Source organism: Hyaena hyaena, unplaced genomic scaffold (assembly GCF_003009895.1).
Source record: "Hyaena hyaena isolate Hyena2069 unplaced genomic scaffold, ASM300989v1 scaffold_214, whole genome shotgun sequence".
Classification (NCBI taxonomy): domain Eukaryota; kingdom Metazoa; phylum Chordata; class Mammalia; order Carnivora; family Hyaenidae; genus Hyaena; species Hyaena hyaena.
This window is the reverse complement of record NW_024080842.1, coordinates 2,367,212-2,395,034: the sequence shown is the minus strand read 5'-3', so window position 1 is coordinate 2,395,034 and position 27,823 is coordinate 2,367,212. Positions and strand designations below refer to the sequence as shown.

Sequence of the window (27,823 nt, the reverse complement as noted above, 5' to 3'; positions counted from 1 at the left end):
AGTTAGGCCTGTGCAAAGACAGCATTTTCTGGTTGTGGTGTATGACTCTGAATTCACCCTCTGTTTACAGATAACTCTCTTCACTATTCCTAGGAGGAAAAAGAAATGCATTCGGTACTTACCCGGAGAAGGCCGCTGCCCCAGCCCAGTTCCTTCCGATGACAGTGCTCTAGGCTGCCCCGGGTCCCCCGCCCCCCAGGACTCGCCCTCATACCTCCTGCTACCCCACTTCCCCACAGAACTGCTTGCTAGCCCTGCGGAGCCGGCGCCTACATCACCAGGTCTCTCGGCCTCTCTCAGCCTCCCAGTCCCCTGGACCCCCACAGGCCCCCCACAGCGTCCTGCAGAGTACACAGCTGCAACGACAGGCACCTCAGAGACAGGCAGCCCAGCGTGTACAGGACACCTGGCCTCCTCCAGGGGCTCGTCCTCTGAGAGGAAGCGACAGAGCCCCAAAGCACGTGGAAACTGGCCAGGGGCCCTGTTACCTCCCTCTCAGGGACAGGGCCCAGGAGACTTCCGAGGCTGCACAACTTCTGCCTGAACCTGGGGCCATCAATTCAAACTACGCCAAATGGTGGGAACCAGATCTGCAGTGTGTCTTCTGATTAACGGCTAACTGCATCCCTTGTGCCTACAGCAGCCTGCATCTATTCCTTTTACCATCTGTCTTGCTGGCCAGATGCCCCTGCCACCCCCCCCTCGCTTTTCTGCTATAGGTCGCAAACAGGCTGGACTGAGCCCAGCTGCTTTCCCCACCCTACACCTCCTGGGCCTCACCACTGCCACGCCCTCCCCATACCACACACTTCAAGGACCAAGAATGAGCTGGTTTACGAAACCACACGTGAGCATGGTCACAACCACATGCTTAAGACAGTGCTTCTCTCAAAAGAGCCTGGAGAAGCTCTGTTGACAGAAAAGCAGTTAATCGTAAGCTGGACCAGAGTAAGCCTTTCGCCACGTCCTCAAGAGCTCACAAGCTGAGGAGGGAACGGAACAGGTTAAGTTTAGGCCTATCACCACAGGCAGTAGGAAAAACCTGACACTACCTTATCAGGCAAGTATGCGCAGTGAGAGGTATCTGGCTCTAGTTCATATTACTTGGCTGTGTTTCCAAGAGAAACTCAACCTCCCAAGCAGCTCTGATACCAAGGTCCCATGCCTGTCACTGGTGAATGAACTCCCAAGAAATTATGGTCCCAGCTCCAGCATGCATCCCTCCCTCCCTCCACCAAGAGCCTCTGTCACAGCTCCATCTCCTGCTTGTCCATGTCAGTCTACGCGGCTCTTGGGCAGTTTTAAGAGAGGCCGAACCGAACCTCATGACAACCGATGCCCACCTTCCAGCACGACACCGCTTCAGCTTCAGCTTCCCTAAGGGGGTGTAGGAAGGAGGACCTTCGGCATCCAAGTAAGGAGCCCAGAGAACCTCTAGTGGCGGTCAGTGGGTTTTCACCACAGCCTCCTTTAACCCATTTCTGAGCCAAGCTTCAACCCTGAGCCTTAAAAAACAAACTTTTAATTTAACTCCCCCACCCTCACTGTATATAGCCTGAACCCAAAGAAAAAGGGCTGTTCTTATACCCACACACCCCTCAACAAAAGCCTTTAGTTCCTCTACTTTAGCCACTGGCATCTCAGAATCCAAAGATCATATATTCTAGTGTAGTGCTGCAAGAAGTTTTGAGAGAAAGAAAAGGACTATTGTAGTGTTCAAAATATTTTTGTATTGTTAATGCATCATCAAAACTTTTTTTTAACATGAGAATAAAGATACTTTTTACTGGGTTTCTTTTTCAAAGTTGACCCTGAGGAAGAAGCTGTTTCAGTAATAGAGCATGAGAGACTCCTTTTCTTCCCCACAGCCATAACAGTTGGGGGTTATCCTCTATTATGGTACACACATGCTAAATACTTTAAGTCCACCTCCTCTCCCCTCATGCAACAAAAAGCTAAGCTCATTCTAGGGGTAAACGCCCATTCTAAGTCTTGCTCTTAACTCCCCAATCCTCGGACCTCATGAGTGAGGCAGCTGCAGACTAGGCTGCACACGAGATTGCGCTAGAAACAGCTACCACAGACCCACACAACCACCAGGCTCCATCTTCCCCCCCCATTTTCCTTCTGCAGAGAAAAGACTGAACACAAGTACACATCCTGTTTCAAGGAAAACCAGATCTAGCAGAAGTCTTCTGTAACCTGGGATCAGAAATTTCAAAAGGGCATTTTAATAGCACCCTTTCCTCCTCCCCAAAACTAATAAGGTGCTTGAAGTATCTTCGTATACAAAATTTCACACAAAGCCTCTTCAGTTAGATAAATCTACAGCCTACTTTTACACAGCAGTTTCCATTATGTTTAAGAATACAGGAGCCAACTCCTGAAACCCATCATGAATGTTAAAGGGGGTCATAAAGCCAACTCAATAGGTCAATCAACTGTTAGATACAAATGCTGGGCAAGAATATCACAACAGCCAGCCACTGGGCCACCATCATGCATTGTTCTTTTCACTGGGTTATATTTTGGGGATTTTATGTTTGAAAATATTTATAAATAAAGTAATCTTCCAGAGTAGTGTCTATTTAAAGTAGGCCACTGGAAGCTGTAATCCCAGACTTGCTTTTTTTCCCCAAAGAGTTAGAGGAGACCATTCTCTCGGTATCTGTCCCATTTAAAGAATTCCACTCTGGCTAATGGCCTAATTGTTTCAAAAAACTACATTTTAACTAAGGCTTATGCAAGACTGGGTTGCTGCATCTGATTGGGTGTCTTATTTAGAGCACACTGGGTACAGGAACAATGCACCCTTTGTTTACAGGAGGGCGAAGAGGGGAGGTGTTGGCAACTTCATTAAAATCAAACCAGCCTTTTAAAAGAATTGATTTCTAAGAGGAAACAAATCCTCCCAGATCACACCAGCACATTCCTGAGGCCACAGGTGACTTGAGACTGAAGCCCCAAATTCAACTTCAAATAGCACACCAGTTCCATCTCCCCGCTGGCCAGGAACCAACCGTTTTTAAGACCTACGACAAGAAACCTCAACCTCCCTTAATCATTTCCCAGAGAACAGGCAAGCTGGCTTAGCATACAGATCTTCACCCTCCTGGTGCTTTAGCTGCCCCTCCTGTGCTCAGAGAATAGGGCGAAGGCTCAGCTCAGCAAGCTGGCAAGGCATGCCTCAAGTCTCAGTTTGAACGTTTCCCCTTTTTATAGAGGAAGCCCTGTGGCCATACTCTTTTCTAACCTTTAAGTGTATTTTCAATGTGTCCAAAGCACCGCTGCCCTGCTCTAGGCAGTGTACAGGAAGCCTGGCTAGGAAGGCCACACGTGCTGGGCAGCAGATTGATTCTATCCATGATTCCAAAGAAGAAATGAAATCGATTCTTGCATTTCTACAAAAAACAGCATAGAAAGGGCAAAGGTAACCAAGACCTGGCAGGCCTATGTATCAAGGAAGATTTGAGACCAAAAACAAATTCCTTACTAAAAAAGCAGACTGGTTTTTGTTTCAAGTTAGAAAGGCTCCTCTATCAGGACTTTCTCAGGTCCACTCAGAGCTTGAAGAGCTCACCACCCAAGGAGACCCCGGTTCCCAGGAACTCCCCCAGATCTCTAACTCAGGCTCTTGGGCTCTCTACTGACGCAGAGCAGTTAATGGACCTTCACTGGTCTACCTGCACACAGTGGGCAGGAGTGGTCTGAGAGAAGCCCTAAATGATGTAATTATACAGCAGAGAGACATTAGAAGGGGATATTCCCATGGCTGGTTTGCTAGAATAAAAGCCTAGCTCAAGACAGGGCAGATTTTGAAATTAAAGATAGTATGGGATTAGGCACAGAAGTAACTGGAAAAAGCAAATTCTGTCCTAGGGGTAAGAACTATCCTATCTCTAGCAGCTCTCAAGAATGCAGTCACTGGCAATACAAGAAAAGAGGTATTTCATTGGCTATGGAATTATATAGTAAATACCTACTCACTTCAACCTGATAGTTTTCAAGTTCACCTGGGGATCTGGACCAGGTCTTTCTTTTTTCACTCAGGTTTTCTTTCGTTTCTTTATCTGAAGGCTTGTTCTTTTGAGCATGTGCAGTCTTGGGGGGGATGGGTGAGAGAAGGGGAGAAATATGGAGGGGGAAGAATGAAAGGAAGAGAGAGAAGGAAGGGCCATTCTGGAAACTCCTCTTGAATATAGTTTTGACAGTGTAGCTCTCTGTATTCCCACCCATCCTAAAAGCCTCCTGGGAGAGAATTATTTGCAAAGCATTTGAAGCAGGTAAGAGAAGTTGTAGAAAAGCACACTCAGCACATAAAGGTGCTAAGTAAGTACTTCTGAAACTGTAAGGTAAGCAGTGTCACAAAGTCATGAGAACCACAGAATGTAGAAACCTATTGTAAGCAACTATATTCTGTATTCTTCCCACAAAATGCCTCTCAGTATTGGCACACAGATCAGATGTAACCAATGGTGTAGAATACCACAAGACAACAAGTATACCATCCAGGAGTTAAAACGAACACTCAAATCAAGTCCCACACTGGAAATCCATCCAATGAGAGCACCCCGACCAACACTTTTATGCCACCAATCAGGCTCATATCCACTGACGGTAAGGACAGCATTCAGTCTATACTGCTTAGATGTCCAAAAGGCTCTATGTTGAGCCAAGGGATATGTTCTAAACTTCCACATCATCAGCCTTGATATGCACAGCTAATTCTCTTACTCACTCTGTCTTGCAAAGAGTGATTTTTTAACAGTAAACAAAGGCATCAAATAGGACTGTCAAACCCCCAATATTCACAATCCTTTACTACAATACTAAAAAAATGTTTTAGTTCAAATACTCAAGAACTGCACTGCCTGACATGGATCTGAGGACTACTCTTCTCTGAGTGTCACTAAAATTCTGCTAATGATCCAGCCCTAATGTCTCTCTTTTCAGCCTCTGTCCTCCAGCAGACCTGACACCCAGCCTTCTGCTGGTAATTTCAGACTGAGCACTGCTTTCCCCTCACTTTGGCATACCTCCACGCCCAACCAAAACAACTTCTGAAACCAAATTGGTTTCTCTTCACAGAACTTTCCTAGACTCTTCCAGCCCTAGAGCCCCCATTTGCTCATTAACCTTGTTCTGTCCAGGAACATTTTTAACAGTTACTCATCCCCTCCTAGCAGTATTTATGCTTTTCCTCATTACCTACGCAATAAGCTCCCAAGAGGGCAACCATGTCTTGCACTTCCTACAAAGGAGAAGCCAGGAGCTACACTTTAGGGATTCACTCATTTCATATGCTTTCTCTTTATTTGCAATCTTCTCCCTTACTGTCTTCTGTCTTAGCTTGAAAATCAGTTTTCATACAAAGCAGGTAACTGAAGATTATCATCTTTGTCGAGCTCAAGCAACTTCATAGGGAGAACACTTGTTTGATTCCTTTCCATTTAAATGTATAATGAGCTTTAGAAAAAGAAAACCCAGAAAGATATTCAAGTGGAAGTGGCGGCACAAGTTAAGCTTGGAAAAATGAAAGCATTCCAGGCCACGGATATGGTAAAGGGTGCTGCTGCTCCCTAAGTTCTTTCCTCATACAAACCACTTCCTATCCCTGTATAAATGGCTCTAGGAAGAGTCTAGGCAACCTATACCTATTCTCATGATTTCCGCAAGTAGGTATATATTCTTTTTTAAGTTTATTTATTTGGAAGGAGGAAGGGAGAGAAGCTCAATTTCACAACCAGGAGACCATGACCTGAGGCGAAACCCAGAGTCGGATGCTTAACCGACTGAGCCATCCAGGCGCCCCCCTAATTTCTTAATTTACCTTGGATCAGCAAACTATAGGATTAGCCAATTTTTAAGTAAGCTAAGAGATCATGTGGTTTGGAATACCTGCCTGCTCGGAGTCACATGTTCATAGTAAGTCAATGTTACTCTCCTCCTCCAGCTAGTTCCAGTCCTAACATTCCAGGGCTGCAGTCCTAACATTCTGCAAATTACAATATAGATCTTGTTTAAGTCCAGCAGCTGATGGGTACCAACAGTTGCAAAATAAACAAATCACAGCTGTAATGGCACTCAGGAATGTGTTAACAATGTTGGGATGTCTCTGTGCATCTTTGGAAAAGCATAAAAACTGCAGAGCAGTACCTACCTTGTGTGTTCAAGATAGATTTATGAAGGCAAGCTAATAAAATATAGCAGCACTTCAAATGACGTAACTTGCTTCTACAATACAAGAATTATTAGAATGTGTCTGAGGGGGCATATCCTTAATCCATGACAATGTCAGAGAAAAAGGAGTAAGCTAACATTCACAAGTAGTTTGGTTTACTCTCAATCATAACTAACATAGTCGATGAAAAGCTGAGAAGCCAAAGAAACTACCATTTCCAACTCACCTAAGGACAGGTAGGCACTAAAAGGCAGAAATGGGGGTCCTGCCTCACAGTATGACTTCACGCCACAGTATTAGTTTAGAAAAGCCAGGAGGGTGGGGACAAAGTGTTATCTTTGGAGATAGGTTTAGTTACCGTGGATATGGAGAAAGGGCCACTTACTTTCCCTGCATAAGGTGAGGGCCTAGAAACTTTTGGTAGGCATATTAAATAAATAGTGAGCAGACAGGTTAGAAGGAACAGGGTAGGCAAGGTGCTGCAGCCAGCCTGAAGTGCCTCTAAGCACCATACTTAAGACTGCGGTGGGCATACAATGTCCACAAATGGACTATTTTCTCTTGGATGAGCTGTCGGATTTCTATTAAACCTAAGAGTTTAAGATTACCAGGATGTTTTGTTTACAACCTAGGGCCATAGTCTACAGAGTCAGGAAGGGAACAAAAATCTTTACTATAATGTCTGTCTACTCATTGTTCCCTATTGAGAAAAATCCTAGCGTCCTTTAAATATGGATAGTAAGATCATTTAGTCGTATAATTACAACAATTCTTGGGGGTTATACAGACTGAGACCTAACAGAGAACTAAGAGGTTTTGTTTCCCAGAACCTGGTATATTTCCTTTCCAAACTAAACATGGCATGTGCTAACCATCCTGGACTTTCAAGAGTTTTTATTTTCTTGATCTTGCTAGGGAGGGAACAGATGGTGGGGTTAAGCTTTTTACAAGAACCGACAGGCAGGAGTTAGCAGTGGGGACACTCCAGCTAGGGTTCAATTCTGCCATCTTCCCCACTAAAACCAGGACAAATGCAAAACAAGCTTGATTCCTGAGAATAAAGGGAGCCAGGGAGCCAGAAGTAGTCATAAATGTTGGCAAACTTTTTCTCTCAGGGGCCAGAGAATAAACTTTTTAAGCTTTTTGGTCAAATACAGTCACCTGTATTGATTTTTTTTTTTAACCAATCCTCTAAAATGTAAAAACAATTTTTAACTCAAAGACTGCAAAAATAGGCTGTGGGCTGGATTTCACCTACATATGGGCTGTAGTTTGCAATCTCTGGTACAACAAACAGGAATTCATAGGACACAGCACATGGGACTTCATTAATTACGACAGACTTGGGGCAAATGAGAGGTGAAGTTTAAGGGCAAACTACTGTCAACAAATAATCTGAGCCATAAAAGCTCACCGTAAACATGAGGACAATGCAGGGAGACTGCATGTGAAGACATATGATGCTAAATGGCAAAGGAAGAAAAGAGGAGCATAAGGGAGGAAAGAAAAAAGATAAAAACAATCTGTGAGCCATCTCAAGCCACCAAGAAAACTTAATTCTACTGGAGGGCAGAGGCTGGCAACAAGATTGGTGCAGTCCTGCAGGGCCACATACACAGGTTAAGAACTAAAGCACTGGGGGGCGCCTGGGTGGCTCAGTCGGTTAAGTGTCCGACTTCGGCTCAGGTCATGATCTCATATGGTTCGTGGGTTTGAGCCCCGCGTTGGTCTCTGTGCTGACAGCTAGCTCAGAGCTTGGAGCCTGTTTCAGATTCTGTATCTCTGTATCTGTATCCCTCTCTCTCTCTCTCTCTCTCTCAGAAATAAACAAAACATTATTAAAAAAAAAAAAAAAAAGAATGAAAGCATTGGCAGTAAGTAAATAAAAGATAAAGCACTGGCCCCAGCAAACCCTATCACTGGCAATCAGAAAAGACACAAGCCTATGAGAACCCCATTGTTTGTCACCAGCCTCCAGTGAGCTGACATGAACTGCCTATAAGCTGTCTCCAGCTACACAACCATATGTATATTTAACTCATTTAATTACAAGCGAAGAGACACAGTTAAGTACACAAAAGCAAACCATTTACCACCTACTATGCAACTTACTTTTTATTGAAAGTATCTTGCATTCATGATGGATGCTTTTTAGGTTTTGCCAGACATTTTAATGTTAAAGGTTAAATTATTTTTACATGCAAGTAGTGTGACTTTTCCCCCACATGGAATCACTGATTATAAAAAGATGACAGATCACTTAGGTTATTTGTCCTTTTTAATTGAAAAGCTAACAGACCATCTAGTTATATTTCCCCCAAAACAACAAATGAGGAGTAACTGAGTCTCTAGCCAACACATTCAAAGCTCAGGATTAAAAATCCAAAAACAAGTCCTTAGATCCAATTAAGGGAGCCCTACTACATATAGGCTCATCAATACCAGTGGTACTCCTTGACTCCAGGAAGCTGGAAGACATCCTAATAACCCCACTCCAAACTTTTACCTCAAGTAGCCTTTTTCTAGTTTCCTACTCATGAATAAAGATAATACGTTGTTAATTCTATTCAGAAAACTTTTTTGCAACTTGTTTTATTTACAATGCCAACTTTTAAGAGGTCATTAAACTAAAGTTAACTGGCAATAAACTAGGCAGAAATCGTTTTGCAAAGAGGGAAATCCCAAAATGTCACCTTCTCAGAACCCACAATTGAGTTTTATTCAGAGTCAAGAAAAAAGAAACTTGTGATCATACTAGAAGAAACTCAGCCTTAAGTTTTGAATCTGTACTCAAATTACACATGCAAGGAGGACAATATTCTGCTAAAACAACTGATTTGCTGCTGCATTTGTCTACGGCTTGTCTAATATTAACAATTATAAACAGAGCAGTGCAACTAGTATTTGGAACAATCCTTACAGTGTTACAGTGTCAGGCGTAACATTTCACTTCTCTTCACACCACTGGTTCTCTTTGCGTACCTAGGAGAGACAGATATAAGGAAGCACCTTAACTTAACAAGTCTTTCCTTAGACTCCTACCTAATGATTTATCAACAGCTTGTAAAGAGGGTCCAAAAGGGACAGACAGAAAACTGGAAAAATACCAGGATACAAGTATACTTCCTGGTTACCCTTCTTCACCTCCCCAGGTGTTTGTTCTGCCCTGCTGAAATTATCAAAAAAGCAAAGGAAATGGGCATTAAAGCTTCAGTCACCAGACATGACAGAACAAATGCAAATAGTTCATTCACATCATTTCAGTTCGTAGCTGTGTCGACGTTCTGATCTTTTCATTTCTTTCCTCGCTCACTGAGATGCTTTAAAGTGTCCTGACATAACACCATCCACAGGGGTTGCTTTTCTGAAGTCAAGTATTTCTGGCTTACACGTAAGGTCCCAGGTACCAAAACAAGTAACTGCAACGGAGTAAATGTCAAAGAGCACCTTTGGCTGAAAACTAATCGTTCTTGTACTTAGGCAGGAGTGGTTATTTTCCAAGTAGCTAGACTCACAGACCACTCTCAGATCATTCTCAAAATGACCGATTTTTGTAACAGAGAAGGTAACCTAGTAACACTTTAAGTCAAGATTCCCTGATAGGCACCCATCTTTTTTGGGCACGTTGTGAGTTTTACTCTTTAAGAAAAGAAAAAAGTGTGTGATCAAGAACAAGCTGTGAGCAACCTACCTGGGCTTCCTCTTCTTCAGTAAAGTCATTTTTGATATTGAAGGTCTTGCGAATCTCCTCAGGAGTTTTCCCCTTGATCATATTGGCAACAGTCTTGCATGTAACATCAAGCAAACCTTTAATGTCTAAGTAGTTTGCAGCCTGTGAAATGATTGTTTTCATTAAAGCATTATTTGAGGTTGTAACCTAAATCTAAACTTAGTGACTGCCAATCCATATCTAATTAACTAAACTAAAATGCTAGTTAATTTTGTGAAATTAAAGGGAAAACAAACCAGATTCTTTTGTGAAATATTTTTGTACATCCTTCTGTTATACCTTCTATAATCCGGAGTCCTGCTGCTGCTCTAAGCACACTACACCACCTCAAATGCTAGAGAACAGCCGCTACTTGTGGGTGTGTATGCATGTGCACGTGTGTGCACAAGCACATGTCAAATCTTGACAAAAATATTTAGTGGCAGAAGCAGTAACAGCATTATACTTTACTGATATCAAACAATCAAGTTTTGGTTTCTTTGGTTTTCTCTGTTTTCTACTCTCACCTTTAATAGTCCCTTTCTTTAGCTTTAATTTCATCTTTCACTAGGTTACAGTAAAATTTAGATCAGTGATTTGAGACTTTTCTTCTTTTCCAATACAGGTGCTTTAGTGCTATCAACTTTTCTCTGAAGACTACTTCAGCTGCATCTCAGATTCTCGTGTGTTGGGTTTTATTTCCATTCAGACCAAAATACTTTCTGGCATACAATTTTTAATTCTTTTCTAATTTTTCTTTTGATTTCTTCTTTGACTCATGGGTTACTGAGAAGTGTTAGTTTTCAAATATTTAGATTTTTCAGATAGCTGTTACGGACTTCTCATTTAATTTCACTGTGATCAGATAACACACACACACAGTGTGCACCTTGAATCCTTTTACATTTGGGACTTTTCTTTTTTACCCTTAACAGGTCTATCTTAGTAGTACACATTTGAAAAAGAGTATGCATTCTGTTGTCATTATATTGAACATTCTATAAATGTCCATCAGCACAAGTCAGTCAGTAGCATCATTCACAGCTTCTACATCCTTAATGATTCAACTCGTTTCATCAATTAAGTAGAGACATGTGTTAAAACCGCTATGATTGTGGATTTGTCTGTCTATCCTTTGAGTTCTACTGGTTTTTGTTGCATTTTGGAAATTCTACTTTTAGGCAAATAAACTTTTAGGACTGTAATGTCCTAATAATGAAATGATCCTTGTATCATTATGCGGCGACCCTCTTTAATTTTGATGATACTCTTTGCTCTGAAATCTACTTTACTACAGTCACTGAAGTTTTCTTCTGATTACTGTTAGCATAATTTAATCTTTTCCCACCCTTTAAATCTGTCTCTTTAAAGTGGGTGTTTTGGAGACAGCATAGCTGAATCTTGCTTTTTTAAATTCAATGTGACCATCTCTACCCTTTATTGCGTTTACATTTACATTTAATATCATTCTTAATATGTGAATTCAAATATAGCACTGTACTGGAGATTACAGAGAATTAAAATTCAGTGTCAATGAATTTAACAAATTTAACTCTCTCAGAAATGCTAAAGGCTCTGGACTAGAGAGATCTTAAAGAACGCATTAAGAACATACCAGAATAAGTTCAAAAAGTGTTCCTTGGTCAACTTTCAGGAATTCTTGGTCCCAAACAGGGATATCATCTGTTCGCTTTTCTTTGTTCTCATCATCCTCAGGAGGAGGGGGGTCATCCTTGTGTTGGGTGCACCACTGAATGACCTGTAACAATGAAAGTTCATTCCTCTGTGGCATTTCATCACAAGGTACTCATTCCACTACTGGGGCAAGATTATTCTTACACTGGGCTAAGAACTAGCTACAAGTTGACTTGAGTAACAAAGTTAGCAGTCAAGATTGAAAAGCAAAACTGAAGCCTGAGGTATCTTCTTATAACCCTAGGGGTTAGAAGATCTTAACAACAAACCAGGCAGAGAGATTACTATACTTGACCACACTAAAAAGCTCCTGTACAAAAAAATACATAAAGTCAGACAGACAACAAGTGGAAAATACATGCAACATGAGCAACCAGCAATGGATTACTCTCTAGAATATCAATTTTTTTTAAATTTTTTAAAATGTTTTATTTATTTCTGAGAGAGAGAGACAGCATGAGCAGGAGAGAGTCAGAGAGAGAGAGAGAGAGACAGAGAGAGAGAGACAGAGAGAGAGAGACAGAGAGAGAGACAGAGAGAATCTGAAACAGGCTCCAGGCTCTGAGCTGTCAGCACAGAGCCTAATGCGGGGCTCAAACCCACAAACCAGGAGATCATGACCTGAGCTCAAGTCAGACACTTAACTGAGCCACCCAAGCGCCCCTCTATAATATCAATCTTAAAAATCACTACAAAGTCGGGCACTGGTTAGCTCAGAGTATGTGACTCTTGATCTCAGGATAGGGAGTTTGAGCCCCACACTGGGGACAGAGTCTACTTAAAAAAGAAAAACAAACAAAACTGCAAAGAAATGAGCTACAGATATGAACAGGCTATTCACAAAAGAAATCTCAGGGGAAAATGCTCAGTCTCATTAGATGCAAAAACCAATACTAGAGTTTTTACTTTAGACTGACCAAAAAAAAAAAAAAATAAAGATTCTGATATTAATCTTGCAAGAGTGTGAGGATAACATTAACTCTTAAATTGGAGAGGTAATAACCCTTCTGGAAAGTAATCTAGCAACTACTAGTGAAAATGAGGCTATGCATACATTATCACCAAGCAATTCTAAATATCCTTGACACATGCACAAGACTACTAGGTCTAAGAACAAAGCAAGAAAAGCCCACAAGTTCCCTTAGTAGGGGAATAAACAAATACAAAGTTTCAGGGAGCTAGTTAGACTATATGTACCATCATAAAGACCAAAATCAACACTAAAAGAGTTACAAGTTGTAGAATCTACATGGTAAATGGGTTTTTGCTGTATAGTTTCCCTTTTCTGTATGATTAAAATTTGTTCAGTATAATACTGGAGAATAAACAATGCTGAGAAAAAAATGGCAGAGCTGAGAACATATACTGCCAGGATGTAAAAAAAAGAAAGGAAAGAGCTATTTCTAGAAGGGAAAGTCAAGCCAAAGAGTTTCAATGAAATAAACAATAGTTTTTAAGTATTTCAGTTGTGTAAGAAAACAACAGCAGTATTTCCTTATGTAAGCATTAAAAAAATTGAAAAGTGTATGTAAGAAATTAGTGTTGATTATTATTACTCGAGGGGGTTGCAGTTAGAGCCAAGGATGAGGAGTTTTACTGTATACTTTTTTGCAGTTTTGGGTCATGCAATTATTCATTATGTAAGCTCAAATATTCCTAAGTATAGGTTTTAAAAACTTACTCTCAGAAGTGGCCCCTTATCACCAGCCCATTACTAACTCCTTGTGTGTTCACTGTATTCTAGTCACCACACCTGCCTTCCCACCTTTCCTCAAAAAGTAGAACATGCTCTTGTCTTAGGGTCACTGCACTTGCTGCCCATGCCCAGAACTCTACTCCCGCACGTATTCTTGTCTTTGTTCAAAGATCGACTTCTCACTAAGGCATTTCCTGACCACCTTTGGTCAGTTTGGAATGATGAAAATTCCTAGAGATGGTGAGTCATAGTGATGGCACAATGTACGTAATGCCACTGAATTATACACTTCAAAAAAAGTTAAAATGGTAATTTGTGTATAAAAAAAATCTTTAATGTTTATTTTTGAGACAGAGAGAGAGAGAAAAAGAGACAGAGAAAGACAGAGCAAGCATGAGCAGGGAAGGGGCAGAGAGAGAAGACAGAGAATTCGAAGCAGGCTCCAGTCTCTGAGCTGTCAGTAGAGTCTGACGCAGGGCTCAAACTCAACAGACTGCACTTAAGCAGTTCAGATGCTTCACTGACTGAGCCACCCAGGGGCCCCTATTTATTTATGAGAGGGAGAAAGAGAGCGCGCACGCAAGCGCATAAATGGGAGAGGGGCAGAGAGAGAGAGGGAGAGACAGAATCCGAAGCAGGCTCCAGGCTCTGAGCTGTCAGCACAGAGCTCAACCCAGGGCTAAAACTCACCAATCACAAGATTATGACCTGAGCCAAAGATGGACACTTTACCCACTGAGCCACCCAGGCACCCCAAAAATGGTAATTTTTATGTTATGTGTATTTCATAACAATTTAAGTAGTTTTATTTTGAGAGAGAGAGGGAGAGTGTGTGTGTTCACACTAGCAGGGGAGGGACAGAGAGAGGGAGAGAGTGCCCCAACACAGGGCTCCATCCCACAAACCATGAGATCATGACCTGGGCCAAAATCAAGTCAGACATTTAACCAATTGAGCCACCCAGGTGCCCGTAAAAACAATTTTTAAAAAGCCTATTAGAAAAACACATAAAAGAAAAAAGACCAAGCAGAAAATATAAATGGCCAATAATATATGCAAAAAAATGTTCAGGCTTAGAGAATCACTTTTTACCTAGTCTAGGGCAATTAAAAGAACTGCTAATACCCAATTGTGGTAGGATATGGAAACGTATGCAGCACAGCTGCATCTCACACTAGGGTCAAAAGAAACCATTAAGATGAAACTGCAGATAGCCAATGACTTTTGAAAATCAACAAGGGGCCAACTGGAACCAACCATTCTCATCTCTAAGCCTAACTAGTTTCCTCCACCTTATAAAATCTGGGTGCTATTTCTTCAGATGAGCATCCAATTAAAGAGCTGGCACTATTAAGGAGCCATATACCCTGGAGAGCTCTAATTCAATTCATGTGAATGGCCCTTCATGCTTAGACACAGGTAAGGTGATCAATGGTGTGGGTATATTTGTTCTCAAGCTCTCCTTGCAGCACATCTTTTCTGAGGACAAATTCTTCCTTTTTGCTAAGCAAATACTGTTATATTTCAGTAATTTAAATGTGTTAACCAAAAAGACTACACAACTCAAATATTCACAGGGCTTGGTTAAATAAATACAACAAATACGTAGTCATCATCAGTCTATGTGGCATAGATCACAAGGATGTTCAATGGAAAAAGAAAAGCATATATCCAAGTATATAGTTTGTTACTTTACCTTTTTTAATATTGCTGCGTTAACATTTGGTAGAGGAACTGGGTCATCATCCCCTTCATCATCCATTCCCAAATCTAAGAAAACCAGAAAAGAGTTGCCATTATTTCCATTATTTATACCAATGAGACTGTGTCTCAAACAAGTAATCTGCAAAATGTTGTCGATGACTATGAAAAGTACTCTACTAAAAATATTCTCTTATGAGAATTTAAAACTAGTGGTTCCCAACAGGTCCATAAACACCCAAGACTATATAAAGTTGTGTGAGTAGACAAATTTAGGAATAGTACACAAATAGGATCCTTAATGAGGAAGAAAAGTCACTTAATAAGTGGGACTGAGAGGACTGATCAGCCATTTGGGAAAAAATTACAGTCAACCCTTCATCTTACTCTTAATACCAAACTCTCTAGATATGCTGTTTACAAAAACAGAGGAAAAAGTACTGCAAGGAATAGAATCTCAATCTATTAAAATCTCAAGCCCAAAGATGTATATATACACACATAGCAGATCATGCAACCAGTAACAAAAATAAGGCAGGTAGCTCCTTATATACTGGTATGATTTCAGGATTAAAGTTTTTAAAAGCCAGGTTTAAGAAAATAAATGTTATCTGAATAAAAATGGGTATACATTTATGTATTTAGATTTGAAATATCTTCACAAGGATATAGAAGTAAGTATTAACAATATTCTGTGCAGAAAATTAACAAGAATGTGGGCTGAGGGAGTCAGTTTCAGTGTATACCTGTTTAAAGTTATTCATCATGTACCTATTACCTATAATTTTAAAACTACAGGTTGTCCTGGTAAAAAGGCCTAACTTTCAGATGCTCAAAGTAGTTGGTGAACTCTGAAGAAAAACCTTAAAAATAAAATCCCTTCATTAAAGGTTCTAAATAAGAGAATTTTTCATGCCAAATGGGTCTATCCTTCAGTTTCTACGTGACTAAAAAAGACCTCCAAAGTTATTTACTAGTTAGCAAGTACCAGGATTAGAGTCCCAAACTTACTTTGGCACTATACTGGTTGTAGCAAAGTATCAGTTATGCTGACATGGCCAGTGTTGAGTCAAACCACTTGAGTTCCTGATAAGTAACAGGGGTCCTAGGCAATGAAGAGTCAGCAATGGACACAGGAGGATGGAAAGAATTGTTGCAATTTTAGACAGAATTGCTCAAGATGTGTCATTGAGAAGATGTTATTTTAGTAAAACCCTAAAGGAGAGAGAACACCTAAGCAGAGGAAATAGCTAATGCAAAGGTCTTCTGATAGGAACGTATGGCTTGTTCTACTAACACTGAAGGGATCTAGTGTTACTAGAGAAGGATTAATAAGGGTGAAAGCAAATGAGACCAATGACAGAGGACCTGATGGTAATAGGGTATTGTCCACTTTGGCTACTGTATGGGGAAGAGGTGGCAGAGATCAGGAGAAAGAAAGAAACCAACTATGAGGCTGGTGGTTTGTACAAGTTTATAGCTATGGAAGAATGATCTAATTCTGTATGTATTTTGGTGGTAGAGGCAAAAAGGTGTGCCAACAATGGGAAATAGAATAAGAGTCAAAGAAGACAGGTTTACAACATGAGGAACTAGATGGATGAAAGTGCCACTGGAGTTCCCATTAACTGATATGGAGCAGGCTGTCAGAGAACTGTTAATGTGAAAGGCAGAAATGAAGAACTCTAGTTTCCTAAGTTTCAGGAACTTAAAAGTTTAACTTAAATATGTCAAATCTAAAAATTAAAAGAAATCAGAATTATAGCTAGTTTTGGGAACTGGTGTACAGATGGCATGTAACACTGAGACTAGATGAGATGACCAAGGGAATCAAAGAGTACAGATATTATGAAAAGGCGCAATGATTGATTAATCCAGCCTTGGGGAACTACAGATATTAGAAATTGGAAGACAGAAGGGTGCCTAGGTGCCTCAGTCAGTCAAGCGTCCAACTCTTGGTTTCAGCTCAGGTCATGATCTGTTTCTTGAGCTCAAGCCCCACACATAAGGCTCTGTGCACTTACCATGTGGAGGCTGCTTGGGATTCTCTTTCTCAATCTCTCTCTGTCCCTCCCCCACTCACACTCCATCTCTCTAAATAAATAATTAATTAAAAATGGGAGGATAGAAAGCTGTGAGTTAAGTATTACATGAAGTGTCCTGGAAGTCAAATGTAGAAGGGGATGATCATATGCTGTCAACAGGTCTAGATGAGAAATCAAACAGATGATGCACTTGACAACATGGAGGTCAATGAGGTTAACAAGTGTTCCAGGGGAATAGTAAAGATGGGAGTAGAATGAAAAATTATCTTATTTCCCTGTACAGATGGATCATTCTTCTCTCCTCTACCAATGTCATTCCCTGATCTCATCTCAACCTAGAGTAAAAGCATAAAAATGACTATCTCAATTTGAATTAAGCCACTTGTGCTTTTCCTGTGCTAATATGAAGTATTTTTTAAATTAATTAATTTAGGGCCACCTGGGTAGCTCAGCCTGTTAAGTGTCAGACTTTGGCTCAGATCATGAGCTAACAGTTCAGGAGTTAAAGGCCAGCATCAGGCTCCCTACTGTCAGGTCAGAGCCTGCTCTGGATCCTCTGTCTCCCTCTCTCTGCCTCTCCCCCCACCATTGTGATTGGGCTCAGGCTCTCTCAAAACTAAACATTTAAAAAAAATAATAATAAAGGTAGGAAACTAAATGCCTTTTTAAAAATTTATTTATTTATTTACTTCCTTACTTACTTAAAATAGGCTCAAGGCCCAATGTGGGGCCTGAAACCATGATCCTGAGATCAAGAGTCACATACTCTACCAAAGGAGCTAGTTAGGCACCCCTAATGCAAAGTATTTTTAATCAGAGGACAGAAAAAGAAGTTACACTATATAAAATACTTGTGTTTGGAGAATTAAGATAGTAGAGAAACCATAATACAGAAGACCAACTTGTTTAGATCCAAATATTATTTGAAAGAAGAATTAAGTCCTGTTAAAAATAAGGGCCTTAATGGGGTACCTGAGTGGCTCAGTTGGTTAAGCGTCGGGCTCTTGATTTCAGCTCAGGTCATGATTTCACGGATCCGTTCATGGCATCGAGTCACACATCAGGCCCTGGGCTGAAGCTGTGGAGCCTGCTTGGGATTCTCTCTTTCCCACTACCACTGCTTCTCCCCAGCTTAGGCATGCACATGTGCTCGCTCGCTCTCTCTCAAAATAAATCCAACAGTTATCAAGGATCGTTTCCCTAGCATTTAAACTAAGGATGTACGAGGTCTTTTCCACTTTTAGACTGAATTCACAAGTATCAACAGTCATTCCTTTAAGCTATTTAGTTTCAAGGACTTCTGAAAGACACCTGTATCCTGATACCACATCCTGGACCTGAACAAATCAGTCAGTACACGTGTACATATGCCAAGATTTTCAGTTCTGATTATCCTGTGCTTAGGTTTTATTTTTGTCTTCTAAGTCACAAAAAACCCCATAATCAGAGATACTGCAGATGCAAAACAAGGAAAGCAGGAAGCTGCCAAATCCAAGAGACTCCAATCCTGCAGAGGCTAGAATTTTATATAAACCACTGGTACTTAAGATAAAAACCATTCACCTATAATGCCCAAAGGCTATGAAGGCAAAGAATCATTTAAGTTGTGGCTATCACTCCACTTGCTTCAGTGATCAAAGGAGGAATGAAAAACCTTCACGGAGCCCTATGTTCTTATACTGGCAAATGCTTCTTTGAAGCAGACAGGACAGATTAGCGTGCCAGACACCACTAAGATAAAATAAAGAACACTTTCATTGCCAAAGCAAGTCTATCAGTTTCTACATCTTCTAGACAAAGCCTTACTCACATGCCTTTAGGGACACTTGGATTGCTTTCACACTCTTTATTAATGACCATACCATATTTCTTCATTCAACAGGTACTTGAAGAACAGTGACTGTGGGATATACCAAGGGGTTTACAAATTAATAGAAGTGATCTATGTAAGTTACCAGGATATAGGACTATAAGTGCCACATGATTGGTACCAATTACCAACAAGAATTATATGTTCAGCTTTTATCAGCAAACAGAAGTTACCAGCTTAGAAAATAGGAGACACACCCTCTGTAATTTAGTTTTTGCCTCTACCAAACTTAATATATACAGTAAGAAATCCTCTTACTATCCCAAATGACGAGTCTGTAGCAGATGAATGTGATAATCACTCTGGTCACCTCAAAATGTCTCCCTTGGCTTCTACAAATCTTATTCCACTGATTCTCCATTTCTGACTTCTACTCTCTTAACACCACTCGTCTCCCATTCCAATATGGCTGACTGCCAACCTCAGTTTTCTTTCACAGATAAATCCTCCTAGAACCCACCATACAAAGTCTATATATCTCTAGTAGTCTACAGCTCAGGGACCAATCCACACATTCAGTTGCCAAGGAGATGGTTACAAAACTCTTCTGGCAGGGCTGGGGGAGGGATAGAACCAAACATACATAACGTGTTCAAGCTCAAAGTCATGTTCTTTCCATTTCTCTCAAGCCCATTCCTGAGCTCTACTAACTAGAGTATCACAATCTCATGCAACACCAATAAACCCCAACTAAAAACTTCATTTTACTTTAACACATTTGTCTACTTTACCTCAGAATAGCCTCCCATAACATCCTCATTTTACCAGATTTGAAATATCACCTCACTAGTACTACCCACTATGGTCTCTAAACAAGCCTGAAAAATACTATCTGCTAAGATATTTCCCCAGCACCTCTTGGCACATTTGATTAATGCACTAATTACATCATATGACAGTTGGTCTTGTTTGGTGTCTTTCTCTCTTCTCAGTTTATAAATCCTTCAAGGGCAAAGACGGGTTCTGACTTACCTTCCTTTCCCCAACATACAACCAGTTGCTTGGCGTGCAACTTTTCTCTTTGGTGAATCATAAGCTACCTAAACACCTTTGATATTTGAGTACTGAAGAACATTCTTATTACTATTCATTTTTCTTCACCAATGCTAGAAATTGATTTATAATGTTTCCATATACTATGAATGTCTACCAGCCCATTAGTAATATTAAGAAAAGATTCACGTAAACTAGTAAGTTTCAAAATGTTTCAGGACTTGCTTTCTAACCTTACTTCTTTAATGTGTGGTGTATATGCTTTGCAGCACTTTCAGAGGAATGACAAAAGGGAAAACGAAGTTAAAAAAAAAAAAAAAAAAAAAAAAAGACCAACATCTCAGTTTACCATCTACTCAGCTTACTCCCTCTGCTGAAACAAAGTACTCTATTTAGCTACCATATAGGAAGGCATCTCCCGCTCCAGCGCCCGCGCCTCCCCACCCCCATCGAGGCTTCTATTTTTCTCATTAAAAACAGTGAACCCAAATTACTTTAAAGAGAACTGGGCTATTGTCTGATGCCTAGAAATCACTTCAGTATTAGTTTATGGTCTTGTCTATTTAGTAATGGGCAAAAAAAAAAAAAACCCCACCTCATTAATTCAGACAATATAGCAAGGATGACCTGCATCAGAAAACTGTAGGTAATTCTTTAATTTAAAAAATGTAAACTTTGGGGCGCCTGGGTGGCTTAGTCGGTTAAGCGTCCGACTTTCACTCAGGTCATGATCTCGCGGTTCGTGGGTTCGAGCCCTGCGTCAGGCTCTGTGCTGGCTGCCAGCTCAGAGCGTGGAGCCTGTTTCAGTCTGTGACTCCCTCTCTCTCTGACCCTCCCCTGCTCGCACTGTCTCTTTCTCTCTCTCTCTCCTAGAAATAAATAAAACTTAAAAAAAAAAAAAGTAAACTTTAACCCTCATACTCTTGAGAACTTAATGACAAATTGTGCCTTGTATAAACTCAATGTTCACAGATTATCTGCACCTAAATATTACTTCTGCTTTCCCTTCACCCAGGTTTTCTAATAAACTTACCTTCCAACATGGTCTTGATAGTCACAGACTGTTTGGCAATTTCAACATCAACTTCAAATATTTCTCCATCAGAACTCTGCAACTTAATTGAAGGCATCTAAAAAAAAAAAGGTATTATATTGAACTTGAAATTTAAGAGATATTAGTTCTATACATGTGGTCAACTAATGGCTGTTAGAAGACCTCTATCTTATGAACTACAAAATCCTAAGAACGTGTAGTATCTATAAAAACCTGTTAAACACTGCAAGTGGTTATTCACAGACTAGCACATACGTGTGGGCAGAAAATTTTTTCAAAGTATAACTCCTAGGAACACAAACTTTTAGGGGCTGCCCTAATGACCTAATTACTGGTATGAATTTAAGAGTTACATTCAATACTTCTGATGCAAAACGTATTTCAAATAAACTTATTTACTTATCTTTGTCTGCTTTTCTGCTCTTATTAAGTACTGATTACTCTCATCTGAACAGTTAACTGCCACAAAAACCCTGCAAACCTGAGGGTGGTCAGTCCAAAACAAACAAAGCTAACAAATAAGATACTAATTTTCCAAGAGTGAGACTTCAAGTGAAAAATGAGTTCAAATCCAAGCAGTATTAGGAGAATATACTTCCATGTTTGCATCAATGTAAAATATACAAGATAATAAAACGTTTAAGGATAAACAAATATCAATCTAATTCACTAAACCAAATAAGGTACCTAAAGTTAACAGTTCTTATCCTTCATTACTGACTGTCCAGGTTTCCAAGTTTGAGTTCTGCTAAAATCCTCAAAGAAATAACCCATTACGTGCTCCAAAAATGTGTTTATTACCTCAGATTAATTATGAGTCACTGGGAAAAGACGCTTCTTAGATAAAAATTAATCTCAAAGGACTTGAGTCCTGAGCAAAAAAACTGAAAAAACTGAAAAACATACTGCTTTAGAATTAAAAGTTTTGGAGCGCCTGGGTGGCTCAGGCGGTTAAGTGTGAGACTTCAGCCCAGGTCATCTTGCCTTGCTTCATGGGTTAGTGCCTGCATCAGGCTCTGAGCTGTCTGCACAGCTGCTCAGAGCCTGGAGCCTGCATTAGATTCTATGTCTCCCTCTCTCTGTCCCTCCCCTGCTTGCACTCTGTCTCCCTGTCTCCCAAAAATAAAATTTAAAAAACGTTAAAAAATATTTTTTTAAATCAAAAGTTCGAAGCCATCAATTTCTTATCTTCAAATTGTTGGGGGGAGACAGGAAGGGCAACAATATGTGACTCTCAACATTAATCCACGATCTCTTCAAATTTCAAGTATTGAATTCAAAGGCCCATGCTTCTGAGTATTCATAATCCCGCAATGTCACCAGCAACTTGAAATTGCAGAATTTGGCGTTTAAAACATTCACTGTGGGGTGCCTGGGTGGCTCAGTTGGTTAAACACCAGACACCTGATTTCGGCTGAAGTCATGATCTCATGGTTTGTGAGTTCAAGCCCTACATAGGGCTCTGTGCTGACATGGGAAATCCTACTTGGGATTCTCTCTCTGCCCCTTCCCAACCTACCCCACCCAGCTTGTGCATGCTCTCTGTCCTATCTCTCTCAAATAAACACTAAAACATTTTTTCAAACATTCACTGCACCTATTTTAAGATCAAAGACTTCAAACACATTAAATCAGTTAATATATTCATTCGCTTTTCCCCCATTATCTCCATTCCCCCAAATAAACAAAGCTGTTAGAGAAAGAAACCAACAATGAAAAGCTATGTTTTAAAACCAGCCACTGAAAATACCCTCCTCTCACTCATCAATGGTTAGAATCACATTTCACTTTTCAGTTCACAAATATGTCTGTTCCTGCATGTTGCTCAATGCTTGCCAATAATGCAGTTGTCCTGTTCAAGGGACAAGGGCCCAGTGCAGAGAACCTTCCCTGTGATAAGGCAATAACAAAAGGTATCCCCAAAGAGAATACTTCAACATAAACCCAATTTTTCTTACAAAACATTCTACATTCTTTTTATATTCTATATGTACTGGAATGGACACTACAGAATAAGTCTGGCACTTGAGTTGATAAAATTAGTTTTATGGAAGGTGATCATTTCATATTTCTCTCAAATAACTCTTGGTAAATAATTAGATCTGCTTAGTCATAGTCAAATTCCTGTATTAGGTTACTTTTTCTTTTTTTTAATGTTTTATTTACTTCTGAGAGAGAGACAGACAGACAGCATGAGCAGGGGAGGGTCAGAGAGAGAGGGAGATACAGAATCTGAAACAGGCTCCAGGCTCTGAGCTGTCAGCACAGACCCTGACACAGGGCTTGAACCCACAAACCATGAGATCATGACCTGAGCCGAAGTCGGAAGCTTAACCGACTGAGCCACCCAGGCGCCCCTGTATTAGGTTACTCTTAAGTGAGTTGAGATCTTACTAAATAAGCAGGGAGGCAATCGGTTAATCTGTAATCGGATGCACTCTGTGATGCCAACTTAATACTCAAAAGAGAACTTTGTTTGATGTCATAGAGCCAGAATTCGGTGCAAAATTGTAATGATAACGGACGAGGTTTTGATTTGACAGTCTTTCAACACAATTCCTTAAGTTCCTGATCTTGAATATTAAACCCTCCTCCATGACTGGAATGAAGTAGGTTCCCTCAACCACATAAAGAAAAACCTGTGTTTTAAGTGATCTGAATTCTGGCACCTCCTTTCAGAGGAGAGCGAAGTCTGCATTGCTCTATGACACAGATAGTTTTGTGATGCTCTGATAAATTCACAATCCCAAAGCCCAAATGTGAGGTCCTATCCAGGTGAACGTTCTAACCCTGTAAGAAGACTTAACTCGAAGCCTCTGGCTTTCCAAGAGTTAGGCCTCCCTAAAAGTCACACCACCATGACTAGGGCATCTGCTATTTCAACAGTTGTTTCAGCAACTCCAGGCTGGGGCAAAATAATGCCGAGAAATATTCTGAAGGAGGCGGCGGCTATCAGCAAACATGCGGCCCAAACACAGCCAGGATTGGTGACGAGGGACGCCAGATACAACGGCGAAGGAACGAGAGCCAAAAATGCAGCGCTCCCAGACTCCCACCACCACGCTCCCTCCGGACACCAAAACAACAAACACGCACACCACGCCCACACCCGCCCATGGACCTGCACTGAAAGCCCTGCCGCCACCCCAGCCCAACAGAGGCCCGGGGCCGCAGCCTGGGCCTCGCAGCCGAGCTCCGCGCAGGCTGACGCTCTCCCCGTTCGAGGAAGGACCAATCCCGGGTCCGGCTCGCACGTTCTCCCGCCCGCCGGCCTGGGCGCCCACGAGGCGTTGGGAGGACGCGCGGCCAGAAGAGGCCTCGCCGTCGAGGGGGAGGGGGAGGTGGGGCGGGAGACCAGGGCTCGCCGGCAGCTCCCAAGAACGGAGCCGGCGACAGGTTCCACTGGGCCTGAGGAACGCCAGGCCCAGGTGCCTCCCGCCTCCGGCAGGCCAAAGCCGCAGCGGTGAGGCCACCCGGCTCGCAATCCACAGCGCTACCGTCCCTTCCCGCTCGACCGGCGTCTACTCACGGTGCTCGGTCTCAAGGAGACTGCAGGCCGGAGGCTGACAAGAGCAGGAGCGGCCTCAACTACGAGGGGAGAAAGGCAGAGAACAAGGCCACTACGGCGGCGCGGCGCGGCGTCGGCTTTTATAGAAGCGGGCGCAGGCGCCGAGGACCCCGGCGCCCAAGGCGTCACAGAGCCGGCGGGGCTGGCCGCGGAGATCGCCTGACGCAGGCCGAGGATGGCGAGGCGGCGGGCGCGAGGCCCGGGGCGGGGCTTCGTCCTTACCCTCCCACCCCACCCACCCCACCCACCCCACCCACCGCAACCCCGACAACGCGGCTAGCTGTCCTGAAAGCAGAAGCGCGGGCCTGGTTGGGGTTCTCAGCAGCCTGCAAGGGTCCTTCAGGCAGGGACTGGCCTAAGCCGAATTAAAGACCCCAGTGCTGAAAAACCTAGAAACTGCTAGTGGGTGCGAGGAGCGAGGGTGGGGAGGAGTAGTGTTCGGGAGGGGCTGTGGCTCCGCGTTCACGACGGAGAAAGAGGACTCAGAGGAGTCATGGCAGATGGGGGTTGCAGTCACCGCTGTGAGATACCGCTGGGTGCCAGTCATCCCCTGAGCCCAGCCTGCGTTAGCTCACTCTCCCCACTAACCCATGAAGTGAAGCGTTACCCTTTCTCCTGTTTGATGCCTGAGAACAGATTCAGAACGACACAGTTTCGTGCTTGCTCCTAACCGCTGTTTCCTACGGTTGTTTTCTGAAAAGGCCTCCAGGCCAAAAATAACCATTGTGGCAGGGAAACCCCCAAGTCCAGGCGTCTCCCGCAAACGCAAACGTGTATTGAACAAACTGTGTGTGAAGCGGTGCTGGTGGATTCTGGGGTGTACCATGCAGCCTGGGTGCACCCTGCACAGAACTCTCGTCTGGGTCCACAGGATGGAGCCAGCGATGCAGGAAAGGGGTTAGAGCTTGGCAAAGCACTGGCCCCCAGCCCCATGCCACCCGGTCAGGGGCTTCGCTGGCCTCCACCCTTTGGCTGTTCCGTGAACCTTGCCACCCCTCCCTCGGAGACTGAGGCGCCTGGCTCACCTAACCACCAGGCATGTGATGGGATTCCTGACGCCAGGGAGACAAAAGACACTTCCACACAGGGCCCCCTAAAGAAATCAGAGGCCTCCAGCTCTTCTGGGATGGGACTGGGCAGGGAGGCCAAGCAGCTTCTTGGGTTTCCAGGTCTTTGTCTACTAGCTGTGGTATCCAGTGTCTGCCAGGTGCCACAGCTGATGGCAGGGAGATGAAAGGGCCCACGGCTCTCATACTTTTTTTCCACAACACAGCCCCGCCCTCCGCACCTCTAGCCTCAGGTTCCCTAGGCAAGGCCCTGTAGCTCCTTTGCTACCTTGCCCATGGCACACAAGGTGGCGCCTTGTAAACTCTTGTTAAGCATCCTAAGCAGGACTGAGGAATGCGGGGTCACACATCCAGCCTGAGGACCCAGTATGAAGTAGGTGTATGTTTTTCCACATATACCTGGGGACCCCCAATATTAGAATCATCCAGAAATACTGGTTTTTAAAATGCAGATTTCAGCGGCGCCTGGGTGGCTCAATCTGTTAAGCGTCCGACTTCAGCTCAGGTCCTGATCTCATGGTTTGTGAGTTCAAGCCCCTGCAATGCACTGGGCTTTCCACTGTCAGCAGAGAGCCTACTTCTGATTCTCTGTCCTCCTTTCTCTGTCCCTCCCCTGCTCGCACTTGCATGCTCTCTCTCTCTCAAAAAATAAACATCAGAAAAACAAAATGCAGATTTCATTTATTCATATACACTCTATTCTATTTATAGATTATCTCAGAAAACATACACAAGAAATTGCCTCATGGGGAGGGGAACTGGGTGACTGGGGGACAGGGGTTCTGGTGATGTGTTCACTTTATAACCTTTTCTATCTTCTGGATTTCAATTCATATGAATGTTACATATTCAAAAATGTTTTACCTCAAAATGTAAGTTGGCACCAAGTCAAGAAAACGCAGATTCCTGGGTCCACTCTTGATCTAATGACTCCTATTCCCTGGTGGCAGGTTTTTCTGCCTTTTAAAAATTCTCCGGGGCGCCTGGGTGGCTTAGTCGGTTAAGCGTCCGACTTTCGCTTGGGTCGTGATCTCACGGTTCGTGGGTTCAAGCCCTGCGTCGGTCTCTGTGCTGACTGCCAGCTGAGAGCCTGGAGCCTGTTTCAGTCTGTGACTCCCTCTCTCTCTCTGACCCTCCCCTGCTCACGCTGTCTCTCTCTCTCTCTCCTAGAAATAAATAAAACATAAAAAAATAAAAATAAAAATAAATTCTCCAAGTGATTCTTAAGCGCAGGCTAAGTAGGAAAACCTCTGTAGTCAGGTCTCAGTGATGAAGCACTGCTAAGAAGGGGCCAGCAGCGTGTGTCGATGGTGATTTATTCAGCTCCACACTTTGTGAATCAACCCTACCCTCCTTCAGACTGTCCTCTCAGGATGGACAGGTCAGTTGCAGGACTTTGGGGTCCAGGCTGGTGATCTCAGATCCCCTCTCATTTAACCATAATCACTAGCCCAGGTCACAAAGGACTGGCTCCAACAGATTCCCTTTGGCGAGTAACAGCGCGAGGAAAGGGAGGTTCTCTGGCTTCAAAGCTGTCCCTGAGATGGCTGAGGTCTTGTCCTAAGTTCGGTTACTCCACACACCACGTAATCAAAGCTCCTTGTTCTGCAGATGAAGGAAACGAAAGAGAAGACACTTTTCCACTGTCACACAGCCACTGCAGAGCAGGGTTGAGTGAGGCTCCAGCCTCAGCTATACAGATAGTGAATTTTAGCTACAGCCCTCAAATGCCCAGAATATTTTCTAATTTACTACTGTTACAGGGAAGCTAAATGGCCCACATTCAAGTACAGATGGGAGAATCTGACTTTCTTTTTTTTAAGTTTTTAATGTTTATTTTTGAGGCAGGGAGGGGCAGAGAGGGGGGAAACAGAATCCGAAGTAGGCTCCAGGCTCCACGCTGTCAGTGCAGAGCTGGAGGCAGGACTGGAACTCACAAACCCCGTGATCATGATCTGAGCTGAAGTCAGACATTTAACTGACTGAGCCATCCAGGCGCTCCTGCTTTTTTTTTTTTTATGTTTATTTTAATTTAATTTTATTTTTTTGAGAGAGAGAGAGTGGAGAAGTGGAGAATTGGCCAACAGAGGGGGACAGAGAATCCAAAGCAGGCTCTGCACTGATAGCAGCGAGGTGGGGCTCAAACTCACAAGAACCGTGAGATCATGACCCTAGCCCAAATCAAAAGTCAGACACTTAACCAACTGAGCCACTCAGGCACCCGTGGAAAATCTGCTTTTTATG

The 27,823-nt window shown here is 42.5% G+C and overlaps 2 protein-coding genes across 10 annotated transcripts in view; one reads left to right on the top strand and one right to left on the bottom strand.

Moving 5' to 3' along the window:
* TCF7 (transcription factor 7) overlaps positions 1-1,793 on the top strand; it is a 32,522-nt gene extending 30,729 nt beyond the window's left edge. For 3 of the 9 annotated variants that reach the window (XM_039242260.1, XM_039242259.1, XM_039242262.1), the window contains one exon: positions 94-1,793. In XM_039242260.1, the coding sequence (XP_039098191.1) occupies positions 94-544 (451 nt within the window). In that variant the 3' untranslated portion in view covers positions 545-1,793. Of the gene's footprint in view, positions 1-70 lie in introns of all 9 variants that reach the window. The other 6 variants (XM_039242267.1, XM_039242263.1, XM_039242261.1 and 3 more) reach the window with 5 other exon arrangements.
* A 6,648-nt stretch (positions 1,794-8,441) lies between these two features.
* Positions 8,442-24,593, bottom strand: SKP1 (S-phase kinase associated protein 1). Its single transcript, XM_039242299.1, has 6 exons — positions 24,474-24,593; positions 20,924-21,020; positions 14,978-15,051; positions 11,506-11,649; positions 9,873-10,013; positions 8,442-9,163 (listed from the first exon to the last, which is right to left on the bottom strand). Exons 2-6 carry the CDS (start codon positions 21,018-21,020, stop codon positions 9,128-9,130), a joined length of 492 nt encoding a protein of 163 aa, XP_039098230.1. The 5' UTR covers positions 24,474-24,593; the 3' UTR covers positions 8,442-9,127.
* Between the last annotated feature and the right edge of the window lie 3,230 nt (positions 24,594-27,823).

Coding starts and splice junctions, on each gene's coding strand:
- SKP1 (XM_039242299.1), bottom strand. CDS start 21,020: ATGCCTTCAATTAAGTTGCAGAGTTCTGATGGAGAAATATTTGAAGTT. Junction 11,650..14,977: donor ACGCAGCAATATTAAAAAAG/GTAAAGTAACAA, acceptor TCATTGTTACAG/GTCATTCAGTGGTGCACCCA. Junction 9,164..9,872: donor CTGAAGAAGAGGAAGCCCAG/GTAGGTTGCTCA, acceptor TGTCTCTCCTAG/GTACGCAAAGAGAACCAGTG.